General features: G+C 43.6%; 1 protein-coding gene across 1 annotated transcript; it reads right to left on the bottom strand.

The window, feature by feature from the left end:
- Positions 1-645: 645 nt before the first annotated feature.
- Positions 646-23473, bottom strand: LOC145879880 (uncharacterized). Its single transcript, XM_082976972.1, has 3 exons — positions 23216-23473; positions 21842-23146; positions 646-2016 (listed from the first exon to the last, which is right to left on the bottom strand). The coding sequence occupies exon 2, from the start codon at positions 23118-23120 to the stop codon at positions 22410-22412; it is 711 nt and encodes a 236-aa protein (XP_082833098.1). The 5' UTR covers positions 23121-23146; positions 23216-23473; the 3' UTR covers positions 646-2016; positions 21842-22409.
- Between the last annotated feature and the right edge of the window lie 510 nt (positions 23474-23983).

The raw sequence follows: 23983 nt of genomic DNA, 5'->3' as shown, positions 1-23983 counted from the left end.
CAATAAGTAATGTAGTTTTGTTTTGACTGTTGTAATTTGGTTTGATCTGACGGCACAATGACCTCTCTGTAGCCTGTGGGACAGTGAGTGACAATGTCAGCCTTACACCATGTCTCCTGCAGAATGATGACGTCAACATAATTCAGATTCGTCAACATAATTAAGATTTTGTTTTACTCCAGTGCTAAACTCTTCAGTCCAAAGGTTGATGAGTTTAGGCCCTGAATGTTCCACATGCTAACTGATAGGTTGATGAGTTTAGGCCCTGAATGTTCCACATGCTAACTGATAGGTTGATGAGTTTAGGCCCTGAATGTTCCACATGCTAACTGATAGGTTGATGAGTTTAGGCCCTGAATGTTCACCATGCTAACTGATAGGTTGATGAGTTTAGGCCCTGAATGTTCCACATGCTAACATGTTAATAACATGTTAATTCCACATGCTAATTTCATGTTGCAAAAAGAAAGAATAGCACAGTCAAAAATATAGTAACTACTGAGTTGTTCAGAGTGAGATAAACAGGATAACAGCAAACATTTGTTCTGTTATATATATATATATATATATATATATATATATATATACACACACACACACATATATATATATATATATATATATATATATATATATATCAATTCAATTTAAGGGGCTTTATTGGCATGGGAGAAACTTTACATTGCCAAAGCCAGTGAAATAGATAATAAACAAAAGTGCAATAAACAAAAAAAAGTACAGAAAACATTACTCTCAATAAAAGCACATAGTGATGATTCCCTGGCCTGATTACTGATTCAGTGTGTACGTGTGTTGTGTATGTGATTCCCATGAGTGGCAGTGGCAGAGAGAGAGACATTTGAAATGTCTTTATTCTTTTGGAACTTTTGTGAGTGTAAACAATGAGAAGGTTTGATGATGTTTCCTGTTAGGAGTTAAGGTCTATTGGTGTGTTGATCCTCTACAGACAATGCTTTGATAATGTGTGATATGAGGCCAGCTTTCAGAACAGCTTCCTTATATAATGACCTCTGCACCTTATCAGGTGGTATTATGTACTGCTCTGCATCACACACACACACACACACACACACACACACACACCTGCCTCTGCTCTACACTAATTGACGTTGGCCTCGAGAGGATGGATCTGTGACACAGAGAGACTCGATAACTGAGCGGCTGAAAATGATACCTGTATGTGTGTGTGTGTGTGTGTGTGTGGTGTGTGGTGCGTGTGCGCGTGCGTGTGTGTGTGACTGCTGCAGTGAGATGATGTAATGGTTGTAGTAGCACGCTTGCACAGTTGTTGAGTTTTCCAGCAATACTCCCATTAATTTCCTTTGATGAACATCCTTCGTGCAAATTACAGTGCATCCCACTGATTGTGGTAGCGTTGTGCACCACGTACATACATATACATGTGTAATGTACATGTGTAATGTATATGTACAAAGCATGCGTAACTGTTCTTGTCCACCCTCCTTCCCTTCCTCCCTCTCTCTCTTTCTCTCACCCTCTGGTTTTCTGGTGTGTGGAGCTGTGACTGAACACCTGACTCACAGGTGATGATAAAGGTGTTAAGAGGAGAAATAAAGACCGTTGGATAGAGAGAAAGAAAGAGTGAGAGAGAGAAAGAGAAAGAGAGAGAGAGTGAAAGAACAAGAGATAGAGAGAGGTGCATTACCCCATGCAAAGATTGACCTGAACACAACGCCACCCATTGGTCTGCCACATCAAAATACCAACAACAACAACACACAGCTCAAACTCACCAGAGAGGGACCTGTTGCTCTGGCAGGTCATGTATCACCATGACCCCCTCCTTTCTTTTGGCTTCTCTCTTTTTCTATCCTTTTGGCCTTTGTTGTTGGTTTGGTTCATGATGGTGATACTGTGCATTGCACCCCTTTATTGGTAAGACAATAGAGACTGAAGGTGTAGGTGAATAAGTTGACACTTCTTTGTAGCAGAGCTTCTCTCGCTCTCTCTCTCTCTCTCTCTCTCTCTCGGGATCTTTAGAAAGAAAGGAAGGTAAAAAAAGACAAAATGTGTGAATTAAAACACCAGCAGGGAGGTGTGGCGTGAGGGACAAAGGGATGGTAGAAGAGGAGAAAAACAACAGTGGAAGCAGGAGAAGAGAGGCTGATGAATGTTCCCCCCCACTGTGTGTTCAGTCTGCAAGGATATATAGGTCATTCATACAGTTCGTTGTTATCCTGTCATTTTCTCTCTCCCCTTCTCAAATCAAATCAAATCAAATTGTATTGGTCACACACATGGTTAGCAGATGTTAATGCGAGTGTAGCAAAATGCTTGTGCTTCTAGTTCCGACAGTGCAGTAATATCTAACAAGTAACCTAACAATTCCCCAACAACTACCTAATACACACAAATCTAAAGGGTTGAATGAGAATATGTACATAAGTATATGGATGAGCGATGGCCGAGCGGCATAGGCAAGGTGCAGTAGATGGTATAAAATACAGTATATACATGTAATGTAAGATATGTAAACATTATTAAAGTGGCATTATTTAGAGTGCATTGTATAAAGGGACTTGTGATCCATTTATTAAAGTGTCCAGTGATTGGGTCTCAATGTAGGCAGCAGCCTCTCTGAGTTAGTGATTGCTGTTTAGCAGTCTGATGGCCTTGAGATAGAAGCTGTTTCTCAGTCACAGCTTTGATGCATCTGTAATGACCTCGCCTTCTGGATGGTAGTGGTGTGAACAGGCAGTGGCTCAGGTGGTTGATGTCCTTGATGATCTTTTTGGCCTTCCTGTGACATCGGGTGCTGTAGGTGTCATGGAGGGCAGGTAGTTTACCCCCAGTGATGCGTTGTACAGACCGCACCACCCTCTGAAGAGCCTTGTGGTTGGGGGCGGTGCAGTTGCCGTACCAGGCTGTGATACAGCCCGACAGGATGCTCTCAATTGTGCATCTGTAAAAGTTTGTGAGGGTTTTGGGTGACAAACCTGTTGTGCCTTCTTCTCCACGTTGTCTGTGTGGGTGGACCATTTCAGTTTGTCTGTGATGTGTACGCCGAGGAACTTAAAACTTTCTACCTTCTCCACTGCTGTCCCTTCAATGTGGATAGGGGGGTGCTCCCTCTGCTGTTTCCTGAAGTCCATGATCATCTCCTTTGTTTTGTTGACGGTGAGTGAGAGGTTGTTTTCCTGACACCCCTCGAGGCCCTCCCTCCCCCTGTAGGCTGTCTCGTTGTTGCTGGTGATCAAGCCCATTACTGTTGTGTCGTCTGCAAACTTGATGATTGAGTTGGAAGCGTGCATGGACACTCAGTCATGGGGGAACAGGGAGTACAGGAGGGGGCTGAGCATGCACCCTTGTGGGGCCCCAGTGTTGAGGGTCAGTGAAGTGGAGATGTTGTTTCCTACCTTCACCACCTGGGGGCGGCCCGTCAGAAAGTCCAGGACCCAATTGCAGAAGGTGGGGTTGAGACCCAGGGCCTCCAGCTTGATGATATGCTTGGAAGGTACTATGGTGTTGAATGCTGAGCTGTAGTCGATGAACAGCATTCTTACATAGGTATTCCTCTTGTCCAGATGTGATTGGGCAGTGTGCAGTGTGATGGTGATTGCATCGTCTGTGGACCTGTTGGGGCGGTATGCAAACTGAAGTGGGTCTAGGGTGGCCATTAAAGGTGGAGGTGATATGATCCTTGACAAGTCTCTCGAAGCACTTCATGATGACAGAAGTGAGTGCTACGGGGCGGTAGTGATTTATTTCAGTTACCTTTGCCTTCTTGGGTACAGGAACAATGGTAGCCATCTTGAAGCATGTGGGGACAACAGACTGGGAAAGGGAGCGATTGAATATGTCCATAAACACACCAGCCAGCTGGTCTGCGCATGTTTTGAGGACGCTGCTAAGGATGCCGTCTGGGCCAGCAGCCTTGCAAGGGTTAACACGTTTAAATGTTTTACTCACATTAGCCACAGAGAAGGAGAGGGGGGGAGGGGGTGCAGTCAGGGGCGGAAATCCCGGGGGGGATGGGGGGGACACGACCCCCCCATCCTGGGAAAAATATGATTAGTCCCCCCCAATATATCACTGAAACATAACTATGTAATTTAAATAATATTAATAATATGCAATGAAAGCAATTGTGCTGATTATAGACACTTAATAGTGCGTTTTTAAGTTTCAAAAGATTGCGACCCCCCCACCCTTTGCCTCACAATGGTTTGATCCACTGTCAGTTCCTTAGTTGGCAAGGTAACAGAGGGGTCGTGTCTACTGTCTGAAAGGCACTCAATGAACGTAACTGACTTAAGGTTAATCCAGTCAATCGCGCACACACACTAGCTGAATATGCAGAGCTAGCGCGCAAATATTAACTATTAAGCTAGCTAGTACCTATTCCATTTATGTGGCGTCGTCAAAGATGGAATCTTTGCTATCGTCAACTTATTCCAAGATCAGCATGCAGATGATGTAAGTTAGTGCTTCAAAGTCCCTGTGATAAGGTTAGCGATAAACTGAAGTCCAAACTGAACAGAACTACACTCTCTTCTACCATTGTCTTAAATATATTTAATGGTCTCGTTGCAAAAGCTAAATTGTCGCAAGGGAACTTTTATTTATTTATTTTATTTCACCTTTATTTAACCCGGGTAGCAAAGATTATAGCAAACACCACTGAAACTGAATTGGTGCTCGCTAGCTTTGCAAATTCAGCTATTGTTGGAAGCCAGCCAATATGAAACAAACTATTACAATTACAAAAGGTTGCAGCATATGTTGTGTAAATGGTGAACTCATACAGCTGTCAACTCTTGTCATTTTAATCCGTTTCACATTTGCTAGCTACCTTTTAGATCGAAGCCCAAATAGAATGATAGAAGATGATAGAAGCCCATCTCCTACTGTAAATAACCTACACACTGTGTGTGTGTGTAGCCAGCCAGCCAGCCAGGTAGAAAAATGACAGAAAAATAAAAGACGGACATCAGAGTATTTTTCAATACACCAAAACGCATAGTAAGAACCCTAGTAGCCTAATATCTCAAAGACTAGTTGATAAAATGTTCATAAGAAAGAAATGAAATTCTAATGGAAATGTTTCACAATGATGTCATTAGGCAGAGCAGGCAACAGATGGCACACAGACAGCAGAGTTGGGGACAGATATGCAGGGACAGACTGGCAGAGACAGGGAGTCTCAGGTAAGTTTGTTGAGTCTTTGTTTGGCAACATTATGAAAGGTTCTCAATTTTTTTGACTTGTAAAATAGGAACATAATTGGAAAATGCCATGGATACCCCCACTGTCAACTTAAACTGGTGACTGAACTAAGATTTGTTAAAGGCAATGGTATTGCTGTTGTGATTAGTTGTGTAGTTTTGGGTACCGGTAGTTAGGAGTACGGCAAACACCTTATTTCTTTGGTTCCTCAATATACATTTACCATATTACAATGTAGGCTATGTGTTACAGCACTACTTTTGGTGTCCCCCTCAGGAATTGCTCTTGAGAAAATGTAATGTAATTGTCCCCTCCAAAGTTGATATCAGATTTTCGCCCCTGGGTGCAGTCCTTGTTAGTGGGCCACAAAGGTGGCACTGTATTGTCCTCAAAGCGGACAAAGAAGGTGTTTAGTTTGTCTGGAAGTGTGACGTCGGTGTCCGTGACGTGGCTGGATTTCTTTTTGTAGTCCATGATTTCCTGTAGACCCTGCCACATACGTCTCGTGTCTGAGCCGTTGAATTGCGACTCCACCTTCCACCTTGTCCCTGTACTGGCATTTTGTTTGTTTGATTGCCTTGCGGAGGGAATAGCTACACTGTTTATATTCAGACATATCCCCAGACCATTCCATGGTTAAATGCGGTGGATCGCTCTTTCAGTTTTGTGTGAATGCCGCCATCCAACCATGGTTTCTGGTTAGGGTAGGTTTTAATAGTCACAGTGGGTACAACATCTCCAATGCACTTCTTTATAAACACACTCACAGAGTCAGCGTATAGGTTTGTGTTGTTCTCTGAGGCTGACCGGAACATATTCCAGTCCGCGTAATCAAAACAATCTTGAAGCGTGGCTTTCGATTGGTCAGACAAGCGTTGAATGGTTCTCGTCACTGGTACATCCTGTTTGAGTTTTTGCCTATAAGACGGAAGGAGCAAGATGGCGTCGTAGTCGGATTTACTAAAGGGAGGGCGGGGGAGGGCTTTGTATGCGTCGCGGAAGTTAGAGTAACAGTGGTCGAGGGTATTGCACATACACGTAGCTCAATCAATATGCTGGTTGAATTTAGGTAGCCTTGTTCTCAAATTTGCTTTGTTAAAATCCCAGGCTACAATAAATGCAGCCTCAGGATGAATGGTTTCCAGTTTGCATATAGTCCAGTGAAGTTCCTTGATGGCCATCTTGGTGTCTGCTTGAGGGGGAATGTACACAGCTGTGACTATAACTGACGAGAATTCTCTTGGTAGGTAATCATAAAGCATATACCCCCGCCCTTCCTTTTCCCAGAGAGGTGTTCATCTCATGGAGAAGCCCGATGGCTGAACTGATTCCGACAACATATCCCGAGAAAGCCATGTTTCCGTGAAACAGAGTATGTTACAATCTCTGACGTCTCTCTGGAAGGCAACCCTTGCTCGATATTCGTCTACCTTGTTGTCAAGAGACTGGACATTGGCTAGTAGTATACTCGGGAGCGGTGTGTGACGTGCACGTCTACGGAGCCTGACCAGGTGGCCGCTTCGTCTGCCCCTAATGCGGCGTCGTTGTTTTGGATCGCCTACTGGAATTAGATCCATTGTCCTGGGTGGTGGTCCGAACGGAGGATCCACTTTGGGAAAGTCGTATTCCTGCTCGTAATGTTGGTAAGTTGACGTTGCTCTTATATCCAATAGTTCTTCCCGACTGTATGTAGTAAGACTTAAGATTTCCTGGGGTAACAATGTAAGAAATAATACATTAAAAAACCTAAATACTGCATAGTTTCCTAAGAACTCGAAGCGAGGCGGCCATCTCTGTTGGCGCCATATTGTTCTTCTCTCTCTCTCTCTGTCTGTTCCCTCTCCATCTCTCACAACTCTTCTTCATCTTTTTCTCTCCCTCTCTCATCTCGCTGTCATTCTCCCTCTTCTCCCTAACCAGCCTGGTCACATAGATAGACATACAGACAGACTGACTGACAGAGAGGCTGATGCTGTTTGAGGGAGAGGAAGTGGAATAATCTGACTGGAAGTAGAGAAGGTGTCATTTTCTCATCACTCTCTCCTCCTTTAACACGCCAGCAGAGCTACCCATATCCCTCATTCTCTCCTTTTCTCATGTGTGCACAGTACACACTCACACACACCAGCTTGTGTTATTCCCCATGTGAGGTGGGATCATGCTCAGTCTGTGAATCATGTCGCTGTAGAATCCTTCTAACCTCTTTCCTCCCAAGCCCTACCATCTCCCCATCCCCCGCTGCATTCTGCACAGCCTACATCCCCCACTGCATTCTGCACAGCCTACATCCCCCCCTGCATTCTGCACAGCCTACATCCCCCGCTGCATTCTGCACAGCCTACATCCCCCGCTGCATTCTACACAGCCTACATCCCCCGCTGCATTCTGCACAGCCTACATCCCCCGCTGCATTCTGCACAGCCTACATCCCCCGCTGCATTCTGCACAGCCTACATCCCCCACTGCTTTCTGCACAGCCTACATCCCCTGCAGCATGGATGAGTATATGTAGCACTGGAATATGTGCATGTGTGAGTCTGACCTGCAGGTTGTGTGTGTTAGTGTGGGTGAACTGTAATGTGTGTGTGTGTGTGTGTGTGTGTGTGTGTGTGTGTGTGTGTGTGTGTGTGTGTGTGTGTGTGTGTGTGTGTGTGTGTGTGTGTGTGTGTGTGTGTGTGTGTGTGTGTGTGTGTGTGTGTGTGTGTGTGTGTGTGTGTGTGTGTGTGTGTGTGTGTGTGTGCGTGTGTGTGCGTGTGTGTCAGATCTGTGGTGTGCGAGCATGTATGTGTGTGACCTGCACTCTGTTTGCACACATATGTGTATATTACTGTGAAGCAGTAACTAACCCTACTCTGACCCTGTGTCACACGCCTGTGGAGGATGGGGGAGTAATCAACACGGCTCCATCCACCAAGCAGAGATAGATAATTATCTGAGGTGAGTTACTGTGCCCAAGAGACAGAGAGGGGGGGTATAGAGGGGGAGGGATATAGAGGGGGAGGGAGATAGAAAGATAGAGAGACACAAAGAGGATAGGTGAAACAGAAAGAGGATAAACCCGGGAGATAAAGGGAGACAAAGAAAGGAGAGAGAGTGAGAGAGAGAGAGAGAGGGGGGAGGAAGGTAGAAGGATTGAGAGGGGTGATGATAACATGGATACACTGCCCTGCTTCACGCAAGAAAGGACGTGACACACACATACACACACCATGAGTGGTAAGGTCGTAGCATTCTGTACATCCATATATCACTCCATCGCTGACCCAATGGAGGGTCAGGACAGGCACGAAGACACAAAGGCACTAAAACATTGCTCTGAGGCCTGTGTGTGTGTGTGTGTGTGTGTGTGTGTGTGTGTGTGTGTGTGTGTGTGTGTGTGTGTGTGTGTGTGTGTGTGTGTGTGTGTGTGTGTGTGTGTGTGTGTGTGTGTGTGTGTGTGTGTGTGTGTGTGTGTGGGTGTGCGTGCGTGCTTGCGTGCGTGTGTGTCCGTAAATGAATTATGACCTGCAATCAGCATTAAAGCCATCAGGAAAAGACATGCATAGCTCTCTCCTTCTCCTTTCTCTCTCTTTCCTTCTCCTCTCGCTCTCTCCTTTCTCTTGCTCTCCTCCTCTCTCTCTCCTTTCGCTTTCTCTCCATCTCCTTTCTCTCTCTCCTTTCGCTCTCTCTCTCTCCTCTCTCTCGCTCTCCTTCTCCTCTCTCTCTCCTTCTCCTCTCTCTCTCCTTCTCCTCTCTCTCTCCTTCTCCTCTCTCTCTCTCCTTCTCCTCTCTCTCTCTCTCTCTCTCCCCTTCTCCTCTCTCTCTCGCTTTCCTATCTCTCTTTCCTTCCCCTCTCTCTCTCCACTGTTCCCTGTGAGTAAAGGCATGGGTGGCGTGATGAGATGGAGGGTGGCGTGGTGAGATGGAGGGTGGCGTGGTGAGATGGAGGGTGGCGTGGTGAGATGGAGGGTGGCGTGGTGAGATGGAGGGTGGCGTGATGAGATGGAGGGTGGCGTGGTGAGATGGAGGGTGGCGTGGTGAGATGGAGGGTGGCGTGGTGAGATGGAGGGTGGCGTGGTGAGATGGAGGGTGGCGTGGTGAGATGGAGGGTGGCGTGGTGAGATGGAGGGTGGCGTGGTGAGATGGAGGGTGGCGTGATGAGATGGAGGGTGGCGTGGTGAGATGGAGGGTGGCGTGGTGAGATGGAGGGTGGCGTGGTGAGATGGAGGGTGGCGTGGTGAGATGGAGGGTGGCGTGGTGAGATGGAGGGTGGCGTGGTGAGATGGAGGGTGGCGTGGTGAGATGGAGTGGAGGTCATCTTGTGTAAAGCATCTCCCTGTAGAGGTTCAAGACTGCTGACATCTGGGCTGAGAAATGATATTGCCATGTCTCTAATTTGTGTGTGTTGCGTGTCATTGCCCTCTCCACCCTGCCTGCTTACTGTGTGTGTCCACGGCTCCTCCTGGTACAGTCTGCTTACTGTGTGTGTCCACGGCTCCTCCTGGTACAGTCTGCTTACTGTGTGTGTCCACGGCTCCTCCTGGTACAGCCTGCTTACTGTGTGTGTCCACGGCTCCTCCTGGTACAGCCTGCTTACTGTGTGTGTCCACGGCTCCTCCTGGTACAGTCTGCTTACTGTGTGTGTCCACGGCTCCTCCTGGTACAGTCTGCTTACTGTGTGTGTCCACGGCTCCTCCTGGTACAGCCTGCTTACTGTGTGTGTCCACGGCTCCTCCTGGTACAGCCTGCTTACTGTGTGTGTCCACGGCTCCTCCTGGTACAGCCTGCTTACTGTGTGTGTCCACGGCTCCTCCTGGTACAGTCTGCTTACTGTGTGTGTCCACGGCTCCTCCTGGTACAGTCTGCTTACTGTGTGTGTCCACGGCTCCTCCTGGTACAGTCTGCTTACTGTGTGTGTCCACGGCTCCTCCTGGTACAGTCTGCTTACTGTGTGTGTCCACGGCTCCTCCTGGTACAGTCTGCTTACTGTGTGTGTCCACGGCTCCTCCTGGTACAGCCTGCTTACTGTGTGTGTCCACGGCTCCTCCTGGTACAGTCTGCTTACTGTGTGTGTCCACGGCTCCTCCTGGTACAGCCTGCTTACTGTGTGTGTCCACGGCTCCTCCTGGTACAGCCTGCTTACTGTGTGTGTCCACGGCTCCTCCTGGTACAGTCTGCTTACTGTGTGTGTCCACGGCTCCTCCTGGTACAGCCTGCTTACTGTGTGTGTCCACGGCTCCTCCTGGTACAGTCTGCTTACTGTGTGTGTCCACGGCTCCTCCTGGTACAGTCTGCTTACTGTGTGTGTCCACGGCTCCTCCTGGTACAGTCTGCTTACTGTGTGTGTCCACGGCTCCTCCTGGTACAGCCTGCTTACTGTGTGTGTCCACGGCTCCTCCTGGTACAGCCTGCTTACTGTGTGTGTCCACGGCTCCTCCTGGTACAGTCTGCTTTGTTCCCTGCTCTCGTCAGTAATGCACTAGATCCCTTGTTGTATAACGGAATCAGGGAAGTCCACACACACGCTTCGTACATCAGTGTGAAATATCGCCATTGGGCTTCAGGAGTCTTTGTGGTGTGCATGGGGAGGTGTGTGTGTGGTGTGTGTGGTGTGTGTGTGTGTGTGTGTGTGTGTGTGTGTGTGTGTGTGTGTGTGTGTGTGTGTGTGTGTGTGTGTGTGTGTGTGTGTGTGTGTGTGTGTGTGTGTGTGTGTGTGTGCGTGTGCGTGTGCGTGTGCGCAGGTGTGTGCGTGTCCGTGGGTGTGGGTGTCCATGTGTTTGGGGGGATAGTGAAGCCCATCTGTTCGATCAGCTAACACACAGCTCAGACACCCATACATATCCCACACGACATGCCACCAGAACAGACTCTGGGAAACACACAGTACTACAGTACATAGAGAAATGTCCATGGAACTCTCTTCCACATCAGCTAACTCAAGCGAGCAGTAAAATCTGATTTAAAAAACAGATAAATCACCATCTCACTGCACACCGCAGACTGTGCAGACACACACAAACACACTCTAACACACACACACACATTGTAATGGTATTGTGGATTTGATATTTACAAGCATTTCGCTATGACAAGCACTTCTCTACACCCGCAAAAACATTTGCTAAACACGTATATGTGACCAATAAAATGTGATTTGATATTTACATTTGCAATAATTGAGTAATAATGTAGGTTGTTGTTGTGTTTTGTTGTGATGTAATTGTTTTAACTCTGTTTGGACCCCAGGAAGAGTAGCTGCTGCTTTGCAAGCAGCTAATGGGGATCCTAATTAATATAAGTACTAAATCACCATTAATCATTGGGAGATCATGGCAGGATAAGGGAGCAAAAGAGAGAGAGAGAGAGAGAGAGAGAGAGAGAGAGAGAGAGAGAGAGAGAGAGAGAGAGAGAGAGAGAGAGAGAGAGAGAGAGAGAGAGAGAGAGAGAGAGAGAGAGAGAGAGAGAGAGAGAGAGAGAAGATCCATTGTTTAGGGGTAGGCAGCAGAGGTCCAGATATGACTGGCTGTTTATAGGAGAGTCCCTGTTCTCTCAGTGTCAGTGTGTGCACATGTATGAGAGACGGATGGCGGGACAATGGATCTGTGCATAGAGAGAGGAGAAGAAGGGGGAAAGGTAGATGAAAACAGTAGTGGATTGGAACAAGAATTCCACCCTGGCATTTTATCCACACCAGTCCATGATTTGGTCTGACACAAATCATGAGTAATCATCTTATAAAGTAATTAAAAGTGCTTTATTAAGAAGTATAATACATATACTACTAAGGTATTCAAGAAATAAGTTGATTAATTTAACACTTGCAATCTCTAAACCAGTGATTGCCAATAATTTTTTGTTGACAATTAGACTATATTTGCTATTATACTGTCAAAATAGGACTTCAGAATTTCCAGATACATGTGTTTGTTCAATAGAGATGAATTACATACATCTTTATGTGCACTAACTAATACCATAAGCTAATTCATGTGGAGCTCAACACCTGAGGAAGTGGAAACTCAAAAAACAAGAACTAGATCGCTAACAGTACATATAATACCCACTGTTAGTAATCATGTACTAATCTAACAGTACATATAATACCCACTGTTAGTAGTCATGTACTAATCTAACAGTAATTATAATACCCACTGCTAGTAGTCATGTACTAATCTAACAGTACATATAATACCCACTGTTAGTAGTCATGTACTAATCTAACAGTAAATATAATACCCACTGTTAGTAATCATGTACTAATCTAACAGTACATATAATACCCACTGTTAGTAATCATGTACTAATCTAACAGTACATATAATACCCACTGCTAGTAGTCATGTACTAATCTAACAGTAATTATAATACCCACTGCTAGTAGTCATGTACTAATCTAACAGTACATATAATACCCACTGCTAGTAGTCATGTACTAATCTAACAGTACATATAATACCCACTGCTAGTAGTCATGTACTAATCTAATAGTACATATAATACCCACTGCTAGTAGTCATGTACTAATCTAACAGTAATTATAATACCCACTGTTAGTAGTCATGTACTAATCTAACAGTAAATATAATACCCACTGTTAGTAATCATGTACTAATCTAACAGTACATATAATACCCACTGCTAGTAGTCATGTTCATATCTAACAGTACATATAATACCCACTGTTAGTAGTCATGTTCATATCTAATAGTACATATAATACCCACTGCTAGTAGTCATGTACTAATCTAACAGTACATATAATACCCACTGCTAGTAGTCATGTTCATATCTAATAGTACATATAATACCCACTGCTAGTAGTCATGTACTAATCTAACAGTACAAATAATACCCACTGCTAGTAGTCATGTACTAATCTAACAGTAAATATAATACCCGATGTTAGTAGTCATGTATTAATCTAACAGTAGTTATAATACCCACTGCTACTAGTCATGTACTAATCTAACAGTAAATTTAATACCCACTACTAGTAGTCATGTACTAATCTAACAGTACATATAATACCCACTGCTAGTAGTCATGTATTAATCTGGTTATTATAATACCCACTGCTACTAGTCATGTACTAATCTAACAGTAAATATAATACCCGATGTTAGTAGTCATGTATTAATCTAACAGTAGTTATAATACCCACTGCTACTAGTCATGTACTAATCTAACAGTAAATTTAATACCCACTACTAGTAGTCATGTACTAATCTAACAGTAAATATAATACCCACTGCTTGTAGTCATGTACTAATCTAACAGTGCATATAATACCCACTACTACGAGTCATGTACTAATCTAACAGTAAATATAATACCCACTGCTAGTACTGTAGTCGGGTATTAATCTAACAATACATATAATACCCACTGCTAGTACTGTAGTCGAGGATTAATCTATCAGTACATATAATACCCACTGCTACTAGTCATGTACTAATCTAATAGTACATATAATACCCACTGCTAGTTGTCATGTACTAATATAACAGTACATGTAATACCCACTGCTAGTAGTCATGTACTAATCTAACAGTACATATAATACCCACTGCTAGTACTGTAGTCGGGTATTAATCTAACAATACATATAATACCCACTGCTAGTACTGTAGTCGGGTATTAATCTAACAATACATATAATACCCACTGCTAGTACTGTAGTCGAGGATTAATCTATCAGTACATATAATACCCACTGCTACTAGTCATGTACTAATGTAACAGTAAATATAATACCCACTGTTAGAAGTTGTACTAATCTAACAGTACATATAATACCCACTGCTAGTAGTCATGTACTAATCTAACAGTACATATAATACCCACTGCTAGAAGTCATGTACTAGTATAACAGTAAATATAATACCCACTGCCAGCAGTCATGTACTAATCTAACAGTACATATAATACCAACTGCTAGTAGTCATGTACTAATCTAACAGTAAAAATAATACCCACTGCAAGTTGTCATGTACTAATCTAACAGTAAATATAATAACCAGTGCTGCTAGTCTTACTATTCTAACAATACATATAATACCCACTGCTAGTAGTCAAGTACTATTATAACAGTACATTTAATACCCACTGCTAGTAGTCATGTACTAATCTAACAGTACATATAATACCCACTCCTAGTAGTCATGTACTAATTTAACAGTACATATAATACCCACTGCTAGAAGTCATGTACTAATTTAACAGTACATAGAATACCCACTGCTAGTAGTCATGTACTAATCTAACAGTAGATATAATACCCACTGTTAGTAGTCATGTACTAATCTAACAGTACATATAATACCCACTGTTAGTAGTCATGTACTAATTTAACAGTACATAGAATACCCACTGCTAGTAGTCATGTACTAATCTAACAGTAGATATAATACCCACTTCTAGTTGTCATGTACTAATCAAACAGAACATATAATACCCACTGTTTGTAGACATGTACACATTTAACAATTCATATAATACCCATTGCTTTAGTCATGTACTAATCTAACAGTACATATAATACCCACTGCTTGCAGTCATGTACTAATCTAACAGTTAATATAATACCCACTGCTAGTAGTCATGTACTAATCTAACAGTACATATAATACCCACTGTTAGTAGTCATGTACTAATTTAACAGTAGATATAATACCCACTGCTAGCAGTCATGTGCTAATCTAACAGTAAATATAATACCCACTGTTAGTAGTCATTTACTAATCTAACAGTACATATAATACCCACTGCTAGTACTGTAGTCATGTATTTATCTTGCAGTACATATAATACCCACTGCAAGTAGTCATGAACTAATCTAACAGTAAATATAATCCCCACTGCTTGTTGTCATGTACTTATTTAACAGTACATATAATACCCTGTGTTAGTAGTCATGTACTAATCTAGCAGTACATATAATACCCACTGCTACTAGTCATGTACTAATCTAACAGTAAATATAATACCCACTGCTAGTAGTCATGTACTAATCTAACAGTACATATAATACCCACTGCTACTAGTCATGTACTAATCTAACAGTACATATAATACCCACTGCAACTAGTCATGTACTAATCTAACGCTAAATATAATACCCACATTAGTAGTCATGTACTAATCTAACAGTACATATAATACCCACTGCTACTAGTCATGTACTAATATAACAGTAAATATAAAACCCACTGCTAATAGTCATGTATTAATCTAACATTACATGTAATACCCACCGCTAACAGTCAAGTACTAATCTAACAGTAAATATAATACCCACTGCTAGTAGTCATGTACTAATCTAACAGTAAATATAATACCCACATTAGAAGTCATGAACTAATCTAATAGTAAATATAATACCCACTGTTAGTAGTCATGTACTAATCTAACAGTACATATAATACCCACTGTTAGTAATCATGTACTAATCTAACAGTACATATAATACCCTCTGCTTCTTGTCATGTACTAATCTAATAGTAAATATAATACCCACTGCTAGTAGTCATGTACTAATCTAACAGTACATATAATACCCACTGCTAACAGTCAAGTACTAATCTAACAGTAAATATAATACCCACTGCTAGTAGTCATGTACTAATCTAACAGTAAATATAATACCCACTGCTAGTAGTCATGTACTAATCTAACAGTACATATAATACCCACTGCTAGTAGTCATGTACTAATCTAACAGTACATATAATACCCACTACTAGTTTTAATGTACTAATCTAACAGTACATATAATACCCACTGTTATTAGTCATGTACTAATCTAACAGTACATATAATACCCACTCCTAGTTTTAATGTACTAATCTAACAGTAATTAAAATACCCGCTGCTAGTAGTCATGTACTAATCTAACAGTACATATAATACCCACTCCTAGTTTTCATGTACTAATCTAACAGTAATTAAAATACCCACTCCAAGTAGTCATGTACTAATCTAACAGTAAATATAATACCCAATGCTAGTAGTTATGTACTAATCCAACAGTAAATATTATTCCCACTGCTAGTATTCATGTACTAATCTAACAGTAAATATAATTCCCACTGTTAGTAGTCATGTACTAATCTACCAGTAAATATAATACCCACTGCTAGAAGTCATGTAATAAAATAACAGTACATATAATATCCACTGTTAGTAGTCATGTACTAATCTAACAGTACATATAATACCCACTGCTAGTAGTCATGTACTAATCTAACAGTACATATAATATCCACTGTTAGTAATCATGTACTAATCTAACAGTACATATAATACCCACTGTTAGTAGTCATGTACTAATCTAACAGTAGATATAATACCCACTTCTAGTTGTCATGTACTAATCTAACAGTACATATAATACCCACTGCTAGTAGTCATGTACTAGTCTAACAGTAAATATAATACCCACTGCTAGTAGTCATGTACTAATCTAACAGTAAATATAATACCCACTGTTAGTAATCATGTACTAATCTAACAGTACATATAATACCCACTGCTAGTAGCCATATATCATTCAAAATACTTTGCAAATTTCAAAGCCATGTCAAATAAATTGTTTGTAAGTTAGCTGCTATTGAACAAGGGGACAAAGGACGCAGCTTCCAAAGCTGTTTTTCCCGCTATTGCATTTTGAAATGTTATACGATCAGAGCACATTTTTCTCTCGGGCGCATTGGGGGGAGGAGAGTGGACTGTTCATTGCTCATCACAATAGCAGGCCCCAGCTCTGGCACAGGCAGTGCTAGCTGGGCTCTCAACTCCACAATATATACGTCTCAGTGGAGATGGGTTGTGACGACTGTGGGCAGAGTGTACCTCATCATCGAGCCGCTGTCAGTCGATACGAGCAACCAGTCAGTGGTTGTATTTGATTAACGTTTTATTAAAAAGTATGGATTTCAGCAGTGGTGGAAAAAGTACCCAATTGTCATGCTTGAATAAAAGTAAAGACACGTTAATAGAAAATGACTCAAGTAAAAGTGAAAGTCACCCAGTAAAATACTACTTGAGTAAAAGTATTTGGTTTTAAATATACTTAAGTTTTCAAAGTAAATGTAATTGATAAAATGTACTTAAGTATCAAAAGTAAAAGTATAAATCACTTCAAATTCCTTATATTAAGCAAACCAGACAGCACCGTTTTCTTGTTTTTTTATGTACGGATTGCCAGGGGCACACTCCAACACTCAGACATCATTTACAAACGAAGCATTTGTGTTTAGGGAATCTGCTAGATCAGGTAGTAGGGATGACCAGGGATGTTCTCTTGATAAGTGTGTGAATTGGACCATGTTCCTGTCCTGCTAAGCATTTCAAATGTAACGAGTACTTTTGTGTGACAGGGAAAATGTATGGAGTAAAAATTACATCATTTTCTGTAGGAATGGAGTAAAAAGTAAAAGTTGTAAAAAATAAAAATAGTAAAGTACAAATACCAAGAAAACTACTTAAGTAGTACTTGAAAGTATTTTTACTGAAGTACTTTACACCACTAGGTTTCAGCAAACAAAGAAAGGCACACAGCTACATGTTGTCCAAAAAGCTATACTTTTGACTCACCTGTCCGTAGAACATTCTTCCAAGAGTATTGATTATCATCCAGGTGCTTCCAGGTGATTTTTGGCAAACTTGAGCAAACTTTTTGGATGAGATGGGTCCCATTATGTCTGGCGAAAACCAAACATTCCACAGTAAGAACCTCATACCAACGGTCAAGCATGGTGATGGTAGTGTGATGGTTTGGGGATGCTTTGCTGCCTCAGGACCTGAACAACTTGCCTTAATAGAAGCAACTATGAATTCTGCTCAGTATCAGATCATTCCACAGGAGAATGTCAAACCATCAATCTGTGAGCTGGAGCCGAAGCGCAGCTGGGTCATGCAGCAAGACAATGATCCAAAACACACAATCATGAAAATGGTTAAAAAGCAACAAATTTGACGTTTTGAAATGGCCTAGTCAAAATCCAGACCTAATCCCAATTGAGATATTGTTGCAGGATTTGAAATTAACAGTTCCTGCTTGAAAACCCACAAATGTCGCTGAGTTAAAGCAGTTCTGCATGCAAGATTGGGCCAAAATTCCTCCACAGCGACGTGAGAGACTGATCAACAACCACCAGCTAGTGGCACAACCAATTATTTTTTCACACAGGGAAATTGGGTGTTGCATAACTTTGTTAATTAAATAAATAAATAGCACATTTTTGGGGTTATTTGTAAACTCATGTTCTCTTGATCTAATATAAGGTTTTGGATGAAGTTCTGATGACATTCACTATCAAAAATATGCAAAAATATAAAAAATCAGGAAGGTGCAAATACTTTTTCACGGCACTGTAGAATGTGTTCTTTGTACATTGATAGGCAACCCTTCTTTACCACAAAGACCCTGGCTGTCTAGTTGATGACAGAGTTGGAGCAGGTCTCTTTGCTGATGTCGCGTTTTACTTTGAATGTGAGATGCGTGACCTCAGCTCAGACTATCAGAAGATTGGGCCGTAAAACATTTTTTTTCATTGTTTTATTTTTATATAAAAAACGTATTTTTGTGTGTTTCAATTTCGACCAGCCCACCCAACAACAAAAATTGTCCAGCCCATCTGGCATTTGACAGGATTGCCAGATGGCCAGTCCGCTCCTGGCAGGAGGAAACTGGAGGAGAGGACACACCTACTATTACCACAAACCCAAGGGAGACATGAAGTGTGTGGGGTTAGGTAACAATGTGCTTCTTGGAAATATGTGTTTGTTTTCACAGAATTTTGCTGCTCCGCCCCTGTACACAAGGGAAAGTTGCGTGGGGGGCCATGAAGGGAACGATCAAATGATTGTTCTCAACACAGGCATATCTCTGATGTCCTGTTGGACGTGCATTATTTAAGCTCTTCTAGCGTGTGTTTGTGTGTCCTTGAGTGATCTCATACATGCCATTCTCTCTCACCTGAGGAGTCAGTTGGCTAGAAGGACAAACAAGATTCCATTTCACCTTGATTGCTCATCCTTCTTACATGACAGAAAGAAAAGTCAAATCTGTCATAATGCCATATCTCCCCTTGAGCTGACGTGAAGTGTTTGTGTTTGCACTGATAGGGAAGGTAGGAAGGTATCTGAAACAACACTAAGGGTGTACTGTTTTCTAATTGCAGTGCTCACAATAGAACTGTAGAGAGAGGAAGAGAGAGAATGAGCACTACAATTGTGGTTCCACATTACAGACTCAGCATGGGTTGCTCAACAGTTCAGTGGCGTGCAAAAAGCACTAAAGAAAAGGGTGTAGAGATTAGTCACTGTCAAACGTCTATACACAGCAAGGACATAAAGAGGCAGACTAATACACAAACACATACACACACACTAATACACACTTGAACACAGTGACCTACTATCGACCTTGTAACACACATACACACAACAGGAAAAAAAGGAAGGATTTGTCCCCTAAATGTGAGTGTCTTTGTGCTGTGTTCCAAACACACTGTGTCCATACCACACACACACACACACACACACACACACACACACACACACACACACACACACACACACACACACACACACACACACACACACACACACACACACACACACACAGAGTGGCCCATGTGTGTACTTGGCCAACAGAACCACCAGTATTGCAACTTTATCAAGCTGGGGTCAGTGGAGGGCACGGCATTCAAAAGTTTATAGCCCTGTCATTTCAAACCTGTGTGTTTAAACAGGTGCATCACAATTCCCTATAGAACAAGCATTTGCCATTGAAATATCCGCCTTTATATTTTACATTATGAACAGACCTAGGATTTAACCGCCAGCTTTGTGATGTTTATTTTTTAGTAGTCTCCAGACTACAAGGCCCCAGGTCTAGGACACGTGTTCAAGTGTATGAAACGTGAATAAAAAATTACATTCCAACAAGTTTCTGTCTGTGTGGGTCAGAGTGTCTGTCTGTGTACGTCAGGGAGTGTCTGTCTGTGTGTGTCAGAGTGTCTGTCTGTGTGCGTCAGAGTGTCTGTCTGTGTGTGTCAGAGTGTCTGTCTGTCTACGTCAGTCTGTGTACGTCAGAGTGTCTGTCTGTGTACGTCAGAGTGTCTGTCTGTGTGCATCAGAAAGTGTCTGTCTGTGTGCATCAGAAAGTGTCTGTCTGTGTGCATCAGAGAGTGTCTGTCTGTGTGCATCAGAAAGTGTCTGTCTGTGTGCATCAGAAAGTGTCTGTCTGTGTGCATCAGAAAGTGTCTGTCTGTGTACGTCAGAGTGTCTGTGTGCGTCAGAGTGTCTGTCTGTGTACGTCAGGGTGTCTGTCTGTGTGAGTCAGTGTCTGTCTGTGTGAGTCAGAGTGTCTGTCTGTGTGAGTCAGAGTGTCTGTCTGTGTGAGTCAGAGTGTCTGTCTGTGTGAGTCAGAGTGTCTGTCTGTGTGAGTCAGAGTGTCTGTCTGTGTGAGTCAGAGTGTCTGTCTGTGTGAGTCAGAGAGTGTCTAATGTATGAGTATCTGTTCTTCTGTGTATGTCTGTTCATTCAGGCCACGGTAACAGGTTGACAGTGCATTCAGGCCGCACTTTGGAGGAGTTGAGTCAGAGAGTCTGTCATCATTGGACCACATACAGACTGTCATAGAGCAGGAACACAGAGCACAGACAGATGGACGCGCGGACGGACAGACAGACAGGGCCTGTGCAGAGACTGACAGACTGACAGACAGACAGGGCCTGTGCAGACAGACAGACAGACAGACAGACAGACAGACAGACAGACAGACAGACAGACAGACAGACAGACAGACAGACAGACAGACAGACAGACAGACAGACAGACAGACAGACAGACAGACAGACAGACAGACAGACAGACAGACAGACAGGGCTTGTGCAGAGACAGACATACAGGGCCTGTGCAGAGACAGACAGACAGCATCACCAACACCCATGGAGTTAGGTAACATTCATCAGTTCCATCAAGATTAGATTGAGGCTCTCTCCTTTTGATTAGCATATCAAATTAGATGGATACGCTTTGGAGTCTGTGGGTGTCTGGCGGTAGTCAATGGGATATAGTACAGAGGGACGGTTCTCCATAATGTGTGTTTGTATGTGTGTGTGTGTGTGTGTGTGTGTGTGTGTGTGTGTGTGTGTGTGTGTGTGTGTGTGTGTGTGTGTGTGTGTGTGTGTGTGTGTGTGTGTGCGTGCGTGTGTGTGTGTGTGTGTGTGTGTGTGTGTGTGTGTGTGTGTGTGTGGCGCATGACCCATGGTGTTTGTCTCCAAGTGTGTCACAAAAAAATAACTATCTGTGTCACAGGAGGTTGGAGGCTGTCACGCCCTGACCTGAGAGAGACGGTTTATTTCTCTATTTTGTTAGGTCAGGGTGTGGGGTGGGCATTCTATGTGTTATATTTCTAGGTTTTTATTTTCCTTTGATTGGCCTAGTATGGTTTCCAATCAGAGGCAGCTGTCTATCGTTGTCTCTGATTGGGAATCATACTTAGGCAGCCCTTTTTCCCTCCTTCAGTGTGGGATCTTGTTTTTGTACAGCTCAGTAAGCCTGCAGAACGTGACGCTCGTTTTTCATTGTTTATTATTTTGATTTAGTGTTCTGAGTTAAATAAAATAGAAATATGAACACTTACCACACTGCACCTTGGTCTTCTCTTTACTACGATCATTACAGAAGATCCCACCACAATATGACCAAGCAGCGTGGTATGGACCAGTGGACTTTTGAGGAGATTAGGAGGAGTATATCCTGGACTTTGGAAGGAATAGTGGCAGGAGACAAGAGCCTGCCTGGGAAGCAGGTGGAAGCAGCGAAGGAGGGACAGCTACAAAGTCGGGAAGGAAGGCCACAGAAACCCCAGGCAGCTGGGGGGGGGGGGGGGGGGGGGCACATGGAGCAGTCGGCGGAGCCAAGGAGGGAACCAGAGCCAATCCAGGAGAAGAGAGATATGGGAGAGTTGTTGAGTTGGTGGAGGCTGCACGGATTTTTCCCAAAGGAACGTGTTATCAGTTTGGTGCCACCTGAGTCAGCTCCCCGTACTCGCCCTGAGGTGCGTGTTACCAGTCTGGCGCCACCTGTACCTGCTCCACGCACCCGGCCTCCAGTGAGTCTCTCCAGTCCAGTGTGTCCTGTTCCTGCTCTCTGTACTCGCCCTGAGGTGCGTGTTACCAGTCTGGCACCACCTGTGCCAGCCCCACGCATCAGGCCTCCGGGCGACAGTTCCCAGTCCAGAGCTTCTGGCAACAGTCCCCAGTCCAGTGAGACCTGTTCCGGCTCCACGTAAGAAGCCTCCAGTGATGATCCATGGCCCAAAGCCTCCAGTGATGATCCATGGCACGAAGCCTCCAGTGATGATCCATGGCCCGGAGCCTGTAGTGATGATCCATGGCACGAAGCCTCCAGTGATAATCCATGGCCCGGAGCCTCCAGTGATAACCCATGGCCTGGAGCCTGTAGGGATGATCCATGGCCCGGAGCCTGTAAGGATGATCCATGGGCCGGAGCCTCCAGTGATGATCCATGGCACAAAGCCTCCAGCGGTGATCCATGGCGCGGAGCCTGCAGCGACGGCCCGCAGTCCGGAACCTCCTGAGACGGCCCGCAGTCTGGAGCTTCCTGAGACGGCCCGCAGTCCGGAGCCTCCTGAGACGGCCCGCAGTCCGGAGCCTCCTGAGACGGCCCGCAGTCCGGAACCTCCTGAGACGGCCCGCAGTCTGGAGCTTCCTGAGACGGCCCGCAGTCCGGAGCCTCCTGAGATGGTCCGGAGCCTCCGGCGGCGGCCCGCAGCCCGGAGCCTCCGGCGATGATTTACGGTCCGGTTCCTCCGACGACGATCCACGGTCCAGTGGCACAAAAGCGGAGGGATCAGTGGGCAGAGCTGGGGCTATGCCCCGAACCGGAGCCGCCATCATGGGTAGATGCCCACCCGGACCCTCCCCTATAGGTTCAGAGGTTCAGAGTTAAATGAAGGTTCAGAGTTAAATAAAATTGAAATATGAACACTTACCACGCTGCACCTTGGTCTTCTCCTTACTACGATTGTCACAGAGGCACCTTAATTAGGGAGGACGGGCTCATAGTAATGGCTCGAACAGAATAAATGGAATGGTTTTGAACTCATCAAACACATTTACTCCATTCCAGCCATTATTATGAGTCGTCCTCCCCTTAGCAGTCTCCTGTGGTTTGTGTGTAATATGAGTGGGTGCATGTCATGGTGGCCCTTTTGCGTGAGGACAGAGAGAGATTAGAGATAAGAGGGCGACTGTCTGTCGAGTGTGTCTGAATGGCTGTGGACCGTGTCAGTAACTTCTATTCACCCCTACTGACAGGCTGCAGACAGTGTATGTGCTTGTGTGGCTAATTGACTAATGTGGAAAAAGAAGTGAACTTTTATTTATTTTTTTATTTCACCTTTATTTAACCAGGTAGGCAAGTTGAGAACAAGTTCTCATTTACAATTGTGACCTGGCCAAGATAAAGCAAAGCAGTTCGACACATACAACAACACAGAGTTACACATGGAGTAAAACAAACATACAGTCAGTAATACAGTAGAAAAATAAGTCTATATACAATGTGAGCAAATGAGGTGAGATAAGGGAGGTAAAGGCAAAAAAGGCCATGGTGGCAAAGTAAATACAATATAGCAAGTAAAACACTGGAATGGTAGATTTGTAGTGGAAGAAAATGCAAAGTAGAAATAGAAATAATGGGGAAATAACTAACAACATACAGATGTAGGATCTTAATTTGAGCCAGTTTGCTGCAACAG

This window comes from Salmo salar, chromosome 06 (assembly GCF_965601325.2).
Source record: "Salmo salar chromosome 06, fSalSal1, whole genome shotgun sequence".
Lineage (NCBI taxonomy): Eukaryota > Metazoa > Chordata > Actinopteri > Salmoniformes > Salmonidae > Salmo > Salmo salar.
This window is presented reverse-complemented; position numbering and strand designations above follow the sequence as displayed.

Bases quoted from the DNA above. Each gene is read 5' to 3' on its own strand.
- LOC145879880 (XM_082976972.1), bottom strand. From the start codon at position 23,120: ATGATGGCGGCTCCGGTTCGGGGCATAGCCCCAGCTCTGCCCACTGAT.